This window comes from Puma concolor, chromosome A2, assembly GCF_028749965.1.
Source record: "Puma concolor isolate L17-30 chromosome A2, mPumCon1.1.hap2, whole genome shotgun sequence".
Classification (NCBI taxonomy): Eukaryota; Metazoa; Chordata; class Mammalia; order Carnivora; family Felidae; genus Puma; species Puma concolor.
Genome location: NC_141668.1, coordinates 171469440 through 171480542, shown reverse-complemented (window position 1 = coordinate 171480542; position 11103 = coordinate 171469440). Strand labels below are relative to the sequence as shown.

Genomic DNA, 11103 nt, shown 5'->3' with positions numbered 1-11103 from the left:
AGTGCAGCTTCTGACAGTTCCTTACGCCTCCTTTCCTCCTGCGGTCTCACAGGTAAAAGGGCAAAGCGGTCAGGCTGGCAGGCTGAGCGGTCACCGTGCAAAGCTGGTTTGGGCACTGTTTCCTGGCTGGAGAGTTCAGGCCAGGACCCAGGACTTCAGGACCCTGGCCTTTGTGGAGGGCAATACTCGTAACTACTGCGGGTCTTTTTTTCGCTTGTGCGATTTTATGTTAAGAACTAGTTAAACAAAGGTATGGGTGGTTACTGCAGTCAGTGAGCCCACGTGAAGACACATAAAGGAAAAGGTATGAACGTTCCTGTGTCAGAGGCCCCTGGTACCGCCCCCAGGCTCTGCTTTCTAGTTTTGGGGTGCATATCCAGAAGTGCGATTGCTGGGTCACATTGTAATTCTAGGTTTAATTTTTAGAACTGCCCAACTGCTTTCCACGGCACCTGCCCCATTTCACATTCCTGCCAGTGACGCATGAAGGCTCATATTTTGCCACATCCTTGCTAATGTTATTTCCTGGGTTTTAATAGTACAGTATTGATGGATGTGTACTGTGGGGTCATAAGATTTGACCTGAAGAACCACCATTGAGGGGCGCTGCCCGGCTGGCTCAGTCAGTGGGGCATGTGACTCTTGATCTCAGGGTTGAGTTAGCCCTACATTGGGTGTGGAGCCTACTTATAAACAAAACAAAAAAACCAAAACACCACCACAGTAAAGTAAAAAATGCTCCCTAGGTAGCGCCCCTCCACCCTTCTCCTCGGGCATCCAGCCTGTCAGCCCTCGCTTGCTTCTCAGGGAATTTGACCCCCTCGAGCCCAGGCTGTCTCCAGAGCATAGACACGGGGCCTGTGAACATCGTGGGGCCCAAGCCCCTGGGATTGCCCCCCGAAGGGCTGGTCCAGGGCCTTTGTGAGCAGGCACGGAATTTGTGGGGAGGGTGGACATGCTGGGGGTGCCAGCAGAGAGGAGAGGCTGGGGGCCCTAGGAAGGGGGACGGGCAGTGGTGCTCCCCTCCTGGCTTGCTGGAACTTTGATCTTTGGAAACGAGCTCCCTTTCCTGGGCTGGCTGGCGCAGGCCCCGAGCAGACGCCCTCTCCTGCCCATCTACACAAGGTAAGAAACAGAAACCAAACCAGCTGACACGGGAAGAGGCAGGCCTCTCCCTTCAGTACTGTGAACACTGGGGCTGGGTGACTGGGGGGCCGTCCTGGTCACCACGGAGCGTTGAACAGCATCCCTCACACCACCCAATCGACGCCAGCACGGATGTTCCCAGCCCGCAGTCCCTGAGCTGGTAGGAGGCCTGCCTGGCACTCAGCAGGGGTGTGGCATGGAAAGCTGTGCCAGAGACCTCGGTCTACTGTGACTACTGTAACCACTTAAGATGAATGCAAAAACCCGTGACACACGAAATGTCAACTTTTATTTATTTATAAGTGAGCTCTACAGCCAATGTGGGGCTCAGACTCATGACCCTGAGATCAAGAGTCACAGGCTCTACCAACTGAGCCAGCCAGGCGTCTCCGAGATGTCAGATTTTTGTTATTTCTCCAAAATGTCGAATTTTTAGATAAAGGATTGAATAGCGTTGTGCTGAGCCATTGTGGAGCCCAAGACAAAATGAAAGAGTTGTGACTCCGCCCCCCTCAGGACTTAAAGTGGTTGGGAAAGCATTAAAATACTGAAAAGTTGTACGGGTGCCTGGGGGGCTCAGCCGGTCAAGCGGCCGACCCGATTCCAGCTCAGGTTATGATCTTGGGGTTCGGGAGTTTGAGTCCTGCAAAGGGCTCTGTAGTGACAGCATGGGGCCAGCTTGGGATTTTCTCTCTGTCCCTCCCCTGCTTGCTAAGTCAAGTTTTAAAAAATACCGAAAAGTAGTATTTTAAAAAAATACTTATTTCTGAGAGCGAGTGAGCGTGTGCAAGCAGGGGAGGGCCAGAAAGAGGGAGACGGGGGATCGCTGACAGCAGAGAGCCAGATGTGGGGCTCAAACTCATGAGCCTGAGCCAAAGCCAGATGCTTAACAGACTGAACCACCTAGGTGTCCCTGAAAAGCCGTATTAAAACTCACAGTAATTTGTTTAAATATTGTATTTATAACAGAGTCTGAGTTAGAATTCGACTTTTCTGGCTTTCATGGAAGCAAACTCAGCTATATTTTCATTAAAACCATTAAACATTACAAAAACGCACAAAATTACGGGACTAGGGGCACACGTTTCTTTCCGCTTCAGGTCATGCTACGATTCAGCACAGCCCCGGGGCTGTGGACTATCCAGCCCCTGCGTGAGTTGGGAATTGTTAAAAAAGCAGAAGCAGAAAAACTTTAGCAACTCACTTATCTCAGAGCTGTTCACTTGTGTTTAAGCGAGACATTATTTATACGTGTCTGCAGTGACACTGTGACACAGGTGTTGTTATGACGGCATCGACAGGATCTAACAGACCAGTTAAGTGTTGGTACTGGGCACCCATCTCACAGCCGCAGACACTGTCTGCGGTGCTATGGGCCCCAGGAAACATGCCCTGGCTAAAAAAATGATGTGCAGAAGAGGGGATCACAAACGCCAGTACTTGAGTTGAAACGTGCAGCGGTTTCGAACGTGTCCTCCGCCACGTCAATTTTGTGCTAAAGCTCTAGTCCCGAGTGTGGCTGCTGGAGACGGGCCCCGGGGTGTGTGATGCGGGGAAAGCAAGGTCAGAAGGGTCAGGCCCTGTCCAGATAGGGTTTGCGTCCTCAGAGACTTGCTGTCCCTCCCTCCCTGCACAGGTGCACTGAAGAAAGGCCTTGCTGTGAGGACACAGCAAGAAGGCAGCTGGCAGTCTGCAACTCGGGAAGCAGGAACTTCCTAGAAACAAGCCCTGCAGAACCTGGATCTCAACTTCCAGCCCCCAGAATGGAGACCATTTTTATCCTGTTGCTTGAGCCACCCGGTCTGGTGTTTTGTAACGGCGGACTAACAGAACAGCTGTGTTCACAAATGTGCATGTATGTGCACACTGTTTCTAGAATTTTCCAGAACTGGGCAGGAGGGAGAGAACGGACTGTGTGCCACAGGTCCTTCTGTACCTGCTCATTTTTGTGACCTTCATGTGATGGGTTAACATGCCTGCAAGGTCTGAGACTCTTCCCAAGTTCTCCTCCCTTGGAGTGAGGATTGGATGTGGGTCCGTGCTTCTGACAGGTGTGGACGAGGTGATGATGGAGACACTTCTGGGGAAAGGTCACTAAAGACCCATGGTGTCCACCTGCAGAGATGAAAAGTGGCCCCCGAGGCCCCTACACGAGGGCACCCACGCGAGCCCCTCCTCCCGCCCCGGTCCAGCCTCGGATGCCTTAACTGCTTCCTCCTGAGCCATCTGGAGCCAGGACCACCCGACTAAGTTACTCCTAAATTCTTGCCCACAGAAACCCAGAGGTAATAGACGTTTGCTGTTTTACACCAAGTTGTGGGGAAATTTCTTAAGGTAGCGATAGGTACGCTTTACAGGTCTTACCCATTAAGCATCTTAAGTAACCAACTTCTGCCAGCCATTGAGAAATTTCTAATTTGTAAAATTTTGGAACTGAAAGGACCCCAGGGGTCAGTCACTCGAGCCACCAGGGCTGCGGTGAAGGTTACCGAGTCGCCAGCATGACCACGTCGGGGGGGGGCGGGTTTCAGAGCACGGTTTAATGCTGTGTGCATTCAAACATGAAAGCTGCTGTCAGAAACACAGAGTCCTGAGTCACGCTGGGCTGTTCCAGGCACCACAGGACCTCACGTGGGAGGGGGCAGCACCGCGGACACCTGGAGGGGAGACGGCAGGGTGAGCCCCCGGCTCCTGCTCTTGTAGGAAAGGAGACGCTGAGTGGTGATGAGGGACAGACGCCACTGTCGGGCTCCAAAATCAAATCCGGTGATGCCGCTTGGCTGCCGCAGGCCCGGGGGCCCTTCTGGAAGATGGGGACATAGGAGGCGCTGCAGCCTGTCATGCGGACTGCAGACTGGCACACAGGCAGGCCAGCAGCTGTGGGTCAGCTCCCCCCTGCCCCGCTTGTAAAATGGGGTATTCCTCCATCACGCCCGGGGCTGGGCCGACCGGGGCGGCATGGTGTGGGATGCGCAGTCAGCCCCCGGGCTGGCCGTGCGGGGGCACTGCCCCTTCCCCAGTCCCACGCCCAGGGGTGCTGGTTGGCAGTTCTGCGTTGGCGGGCAGGAGGTGCGTGCAGGGCCCAGCCCAGAGCCCCACCCTCGGGCAGGATTCTCCAGGGCAGACGGTGCAGGTGAGCCTCCCGGACGTGCCACCCCAGCTCTGGGGGTATGGAGAAGCAGCCCCACAGAAGCCCCCTCTGCCACGCGGGAACCGCAGGGTTCACCTGCTGACGGCTGCCGAAACTTACCACAGGGATCCGAGGAGGGTCAGTCTCACTAATCGTCCTTCTTAAACTTGCCGTTGATGTAGGGCACCCAGTCCAGAATGAGCCGCCAGTCCGTGGCCCACACCAGCCCCACGGCGCCCACGGCGCCCCACATGCCTGCTGTGGGAATCCTGCCAGAGGACAGCGGGGGTCAGGTCCTGCCCGGGAATATCCCTCCCAGCTGTATTTCTGGGTCTCTCCCCGTCCCCAGCTGCCACCAATTCAGCGCCCACCACCCCCCAGCCCCTGCCCGGTGTATGCAGAGCCTCTGACAGCTCCACGGGGTGGGCACACAGCAGAAGAGCCTGAGTGGCCTTCACTCCCATCTGCTTTTGCACTGGGATCTTCTTAAGGTTTTTTTTTGGGGGGGGGGGAGAATTTGCTTAAAAAAAGTTAAAACCCCAAGCTCATAACCACCCGTCACAATAGCTAACGTCTGCGTGCAGGCACCAACTATGAGGTTTACAGTCGACTCGTGACGGCCATAGGACTGAGGGGAGTATCAGGGTCTTGGTCTTAGGGACGGGGAGCACACAGCACAGGAAGAGCAGGTCACTACCCCAAGGATACTCGGCCACATGGTGCAGATCCAGGGCACCGAGCTGAGTCTAGCTCTGACCCACCATGGCCACTCCTCACTACGTCCTGTGATTTGTGGGAGTCCACAGTGGCTCCCACAGTCCCCCCTGATGTTCATGCCTGGTGTACCTCCCCCCTCGGCGCCTGGGCAGGACCCAGTGTCTGGTCTGTAATGAGCGAGGCTCGCAGGGGTGACCTTATGAACACAAGCTTCCAGCACAGGCGCTCTGGCTTGCTCCTGCTCTCTTTGGGGGAAGCCAGCGGCCACCTGAGCTGCCCTACAGAGGAGCCCACATGGCAGAGAACTAAAGGCGCCCCTCCAGCAATCACACACTCGAGCCTGGGAAGACCCCCGAGCAGAGCCTTTGGACGAGACTGCAGCCTCCTGAGACTGTGTGGTGGCCCCAGCCCAGGGGTGCCCGCATCCTTGACCCACACAGACTGGGACAGGATACATGCTGGTAGTTTGAAGCTGCCCGCTCTGCGGAGCCACTAGCTATGTAACTATTCCAGGTCCGTCCTCACCTGGCCGGATCGTGGTCAGCCGCGCGCCTGCGACGGTGGGGGTGAGGGCTGGAAGGCCCCCCACCTCGCCAGTGACGACCCCCGAGTGCGGCCCACGCCCCCCACCTGGCGCCTCGGCGGGCTCACGGGTTATTGCTGATGTGGGCACAGCCTCTGGGCTCAACTTTTCCTGTCGCCGCCCCACGGCCGCGAGGCTTAGTGATGTCCCAGGAGCCTTCCCTCTAGGGAGGGTGTGCGCCACCCGCCCCGTGTCCCTGCTGTGCCCGCGGGCGCCCGAGCCGGGGGTGCTGCAGAGACCCGGCGGCCGTGTGCGCCCAGGCGGAGGTCAGGAGCCTGCCGCTCCGCCGCTCTGCGCCTGTCCCATCTGGGACCCGGCTCCAGAAGGGGTCCCGGTTGGAGACGACGGGGCCCGGGGGCACATGCTCACCAGTTTCTGGCCAGCTCCCGGTAGCGCGGGCCCAGGAACCTGCTCAGCATCGCGGCGCGGTGCGCAGCTCAGGGTGACCCCGGCTGCCTCCCCGTCGTCCTGCGCAAGCGCGGCCGCCGCAGCGCGCAGGCGCACCGGAAGGACCCGCCCCGGGCGAGCCGAAGGCGCTACGCCCGGCGCCCCCCCCGTTGCTGCGCGCGCGGACCCGGAAGACATTTGCAGCCACTTCCGGGGAGAGTCGGAAGTCGTTACGGATGCGGCAGAGAGTGGGCAGGGCCGGGAGGAGGGTGCGGTCTCCGCGCCCGCGGTCCGAGTGGCCCCCAGCAGCGCAGCCGCTGGCAACATTTGGCTGGAGATTCTGTGTCTTTGCTGCCTGCCAGAACTTCGTTCGCAATTAAGGAGACGGGCCCCGCGGGGAAGGGGACTTGCCCGGGGTCGCACAGAGGGAAGGGTGCCGCTTGAAGCCACGCCTGGAACGGTCGGCGGGACGTAGGCCACATGGCCGCGCCTCCGCAGCCACAGTGCGCGCACCGGAGCTGCCTGCCGTTCGGAGGCCCGGTGGGCAGCTTCTCGCACGTCGACCTCGCCCTGGCGGCGGAGGGCGGCCCGGCTCCTGGAGCCGCAAGCGTCCGTTCTGTTCGCGGACGGCCCGCCGGGACCGGTGGGTCCCCCGGGCCCGCCTGGGCTCGCCCGCTCCAGTCACTGCCTCTGCGGCCCCGGCACCGAATGCAGGAGGTAAGGACCGGAGCCCCGCCTTGCCCCGCTCCGGGCGGCCGCTCCCCGGTTTCCTGCAAGACGGCAGTTCCCATGGGGGCTGCAGGTCCCGACCCGGCCCTGGCCGCAGACTGCGGGTGGGTCCCGGCAATGACGTGTAGAGACCACGGTCGGGGCTCCGCAGGTGCTCGTTGTTCCTGGATTGGACGTCGTGTCTCGTCTTTACAGTTGCTCTGGGGTTTTGAGCTTGGGATCGCAGGGGATCTGTCGGTTGGTGGAAACTTAAACCGGATATAGAGGCCGTCACGAAGATTGTTGAGAGAGACACAGAATAACGCTGCCTGAAAAAGTGAGTAGAGATGGGCATAGGGACCTGAGGGCTGCAGGTCCTGGGTCCAGCAGTTCCTGAAGCCTTGCCTCATTGCTCCTTCTGCCTAATGCACTTCAGCTCATAAGGCAGAATGTTTTTCTTTCAAGTGATACAAACCAAAAACCAGTGTAAGAGAAAAGAAGGAAGTTTTATGGCATGTTGGATGGCTTCAGGCACGGCTAGATCCAGGAGTCTGGCAGTATCATTACGGATCTCTCTTTCTCCGTGTCTCAGCTCATCTGAGAGCTGTCCCTGCCCTTTGGTGAGCTCTCTCTGAGCAGTGGCGTGTGGAAACTCTGGGTTAACGTTCCAGCAGCCCTCGAAGGAAGACTGCTCTTCTTCCCCAGTCATTGAAGGAAACGTTGTGAGGTCTGTTGTCTTTGGCCTGCTGTGGAAGTGGAGCGGAGGCAGACACTCCTCAGAGGACGTGAGCGGAAGCTGGGGCGGGGAGGACCCCCAAAAGGGAATAGCCAGGATTCTGAGAGCCCAGGAGGTGGTAGATAAGCGAAAAGTGCCCTCCTTTCTCACATCCTGCTGGTCCTCTGCCAGGGCCTCCAGGACTCCCTGTGATAGTTCTGTCTGGCCCTTGGGGGAAACGGGACTCTTTTTCTTGTTTTTATTGCTGTGGCATTCATACAGTTAACCGTTTTATTTTTATTATTATTTTTTTAATGTTTATTTTTGAGAGAGGCAGAGACAGAATGCGAGTGGGTCAGGGGCAGAGAGAGGGAGACACGGAATCGGAAGCAGTCTCCAGGCCCTGAGCTGTCAGCACAGAGCCCGACATGGGGCTCGAACCCACGAACCGTGAGATCATGACCTGAGCCGAAGTCGGAGGCTCAACCGACTGAGCCACCCAGGCGCCCCACGTACAGTTAACCATTTTAAACTGAATTATTTTGGTGGCATTGAGTGCGTTCACAAAGTTGGGCAACCACTCCCTCTGTCTAGTTGCAGACAGATTTCATCGCCTCCAGAAGAAGCTCCCTTCCGTCCCCATCAGCTGTCACCCCCCCCTTCCCAGCCCCCGGCCGCCACGAGCCCCCTTCCTGTCCGTGGATGAGCACGTTGTGGATATTTCACATAAACTGAGTTTCACCCCGTGGCGTCTCGTGTCTGGTTCCCTCCCTGAGTGTTGTGTGTTCGGGGTCTGTCCGCGGGGCGGCAGGTGTGGGCGCCTCGCTCCTGCTGTGGCCGAGGGACATGCCCTCGTGTGTGTGGTGGACGCGTGTATCTGTTTCCCCGTTGATGGATTTTTTTTTCATTTAAAAATCTTTACCGCTTAATGAGATATACTTGACCTACAAAAACGCACATCCTGAAAACATACAACGGGGTATTGGACCTGTGCGTGCGCACGGAAGCACCATGGCAGTCAAGGTGCCCTCGAGCCTTCCTCCCGCCCTTCTGGACCCTCTCCCACCCCTCCCAGCCCCAGCAACCACCCTTCTGTCAGTTCACCTGCATCTTCTAGACTTTTCTATGCAGTATGTTCTCCTTGGTGCCTGGCTTCCCCCGTGCGACACGGTGACTGCCGAGTGCTCCAGCTTACCGTGTCTGTCACTGGCACGTTCCTTCTACCCCTGGTCGTGTTCCGTGGAAGGGTGGACCTGTGTTCACCCACTCACCTGGTCAAGGGCATTTGGGTTGCTCCCAGTTTGGGCAGTTCCAGATGTGGCTGATGAACAGTCACGTCCGGGCCGGGAGGCACGGGTAGGCGTAACTGATGTGCAACATGACCTTAGCGCCGGGGGCACGACAGCACATTTTTCCGAAGCAGTCACACCTGTTGAGGCTCCTGCCAGAGACGTGTGAGTTCCTGCTGGATTTGGGTATTTTGCTGCTTTAAAAAGGACACCCACGCTGTTTGCCGTGGTCACACTGGGTGGCTCGAGACGACAGACAGGATTTCCGGGGTGGTGTCACGGGGCTGCCTCCATCTGCCTCTTCCAGCCCCTGGGGGCTCCAGGTGCCCCTGGCTCACAGCTTCTCTTCTCTCTTACGAGGATGCTTGTCACTGATGGGAGGCCCATCCTGCCCCAAGATCCTTAATTACATCTGCAAAAGCCCTTTTTCCAGACAAGGCCACGATCTCAGGCTCCGGGGTTGGACGTGGGCATTTCTTAAAGAGCCGTTGGCGTCACACCGTGGCGTGGGGTGGTCTCCGAGGACAACTAGCGGGGAGGGGCTGTCCCTGTCTTGGTGTGGCACGTGCTGTTCTGCCCTGGCCGGGGTGGGGGAGGGGGCAGCAGGACTGCTGGGGGTTCCGGTCAGGCCCGGGCCGAGTGCGGCCTCCCAAGAGCCGGGAAGGCCTGGGGCTGTCCGGGGCCGGGGCGAAGGCACGCGGCAAGAGCACAGTGACCTGCACGCTGCGACTGTGCTCAGGACACCACTGCCGCTGCTAGGTCGTGGGCACATCCGTGGCACGGTCTCCTGTGGCTGCCCCCTGCCTCTGCAGTTCCTTCCGGCGGGTCAGACAGTGCTCCTCCCAGAATGCCCACGAGATGGTCCTGGGGTAGGGGGGTGACGCCCATGGAGCTGGTCCTGGGGTGGGGGGGTGGTGCCTCACTGAACACTTCATTGTTTTTAATGTTTATTTTTGAGAGAGAGGAGACAGAGACACAGAGCATGAGCAGGAGGAGGGGCAGCGAGAGAGGGAGACACAGAATCGGAAACAGGCTCCAGGCTCCGAGCCATCAGCCCAGAGCCCGACGCGGGGCTCGAACTCACAGACCGCGAGATCGTGACCTGGCTGAAGTCGGACGCTTAACCGACTGCGCCACCCAGGCGCCCCAACACTTCATTGTTTTTAATGTTTATTTTTGAGAGAGAGGAGACAGAGACACAGAGCATGAGCAGGAGGAGGGGCAGCGAGAGAGGGAGACACAGAATCCGAAGCAGGCTCCAGGCTCCAAGCTGTCAGCACAGAGCCCGACGCGAGGCTCAAACTCACGAACCGTGAGATCATGACCTGAGCCACTCAGACGCCCCCTTTATGATCTGTTTTTAAACACCTTTTTTGTACAATTCATACACCATCCAACTTACACAACGTGCATAATCCAGTGGGCTTTGGTATATTGCATTATTCTAAAAATTAACAGGCAGTATCTCAGGGAGTGGCTTTCGCCCCGGTGAGCCAGGCCCAGGCCCAGACCGCCAGGAGCCCTTGTTACAAGTGCAGGTTTCCCGCCTGACCTGAGCTTTGGTTCTGGAACCATCATGCTGAGCACCTTTCCTGTCACTCTGTGGCTTTCCTTGTAAGAGGGGAATTTGGACGCAGACATGTGCAGAGAGAGAGAAGCCACGAGAAGGTGGAGGGAGTGGTGTGGCCACAAGCTGAGGGCCACCTGGACCACCAGAAGCTGGACGAGAGGGAGGGCAGGCAGCCCCTCCGCACCTTGTCCTGGGACTTCGCTTCCAGAATGAGAATAAATTCTTGGAGGTTTAGGCCACATCCGTGTGTGTGTGTGTGTCACGGCTGCCCCCGGAGGCTCGCACGCCCAGGGCCGCAGCCTCTGTCCCCAGACCCCCAGCGTGGCCACCTGCCATGGGACCCTCCCCTGTTGCTCTGTAAGCGCAGCAGCTGAGAGCCTTGGGGCAGCCAGCATTGTCATAAAATGTCACTTATTGCTACAGTGCTGTTATGTACAGGACAGCTCTCCAGGTCAACTTCAGGGAGGATTGCTTAAAAACATCCCAAGGAATCCAGCCAGCTGTGGTGACATCTGGATAAAATCATTTTTCTTAAAGAGCTTTTTTTTTTTTTGAAAACCAGTTACCTTGAGGCACTCAGCACACTTCCCCAGAATCGTGGGTCTCCCCTCCCCCAAGGCTGCTTACACGGAATACAAAGTCAGGTAGTGGGGGGGTGGGGCAGAGGCTCCTGAGGCAGGTTCCCCAAAAGACACACGAGACACACACAGGCCGGGGGTGCCAGCAAGGAGAGTCCCTCGCGAGCCCACGGCGCCTCACTGACCCCTGGCCAGTCTCGATCAGTCTTGGATGGGGAACCACCCAGCGGGAGGCCCCAGGGGACCTCGGGATGGGAGGTAGCTCTGGATGTCCTGCCTG

At 57.8% G+C, this 11103-nt stretch overlaps 1 protein-coding gene and 1 long non-coding RNA gene across 4 annotated transcripts; one reads left to right on the top strand and one right to left on the bottom strand.

Annotated features, from left to right (window-relative positions):
* Window positions 1-3666: 3666 nt before the first annotated feature.
* On the bottom strand, window positions 3667-6101 carry UQCR11 (ubiquinol-cytochrome c reductase, complex III subunit XI). 2 transcript variants are annotated; one of them, XM_086699678.1, is made up of 3 exons: window positions 5946-6101; window positions 4397-4545; window positions 3667-3949 (listed from the first exon to the last, which is right to left on the bottom strand). In XM_086699678.1, the coding sequence occupies exons 1-2, from the start codon at window positions 5993-5995 to the stop codon at window positions 4425-4427; spliced, it is 171 nt and encodes a 56-aa protein (XP_086555804.1). In that variant the 5' UTR covers window positions 5996-6101; the 3' UTR covers window positions 3667-3949; window positions 4397-4424. The 2 variants fall into 2 exon arrangements, with proteins under 2 accessions (XP_086555804.1, XP_086555803.1); XM_086699677.1 differs by having other exon boundaries at window positions 3667-3803.
* A 71-nt stretch (window positions 6102-6172) lies between these two features.
* Window positions 6173-8315, top strand: LOC147583926 (uncharacterized). Of its 2 annotated transcripts, none has more exons than XR_015248607.1 (3): window positions 6173-6680; window positions 6888-7008; window positions 7264-8315. It is a non-coding gene; the product is annotated as an uncharacterized LOC147583926 (long non-coding RNA). The 2 variants fall into 2 exon arrangements; XR_015248608.1 differs by having other exon boundaries at window positions 6179-6680; window positions 7981-8315.
* The last annotated feature ends 2788 nt before the right edge of the window (window positions 8316-11103 follow it).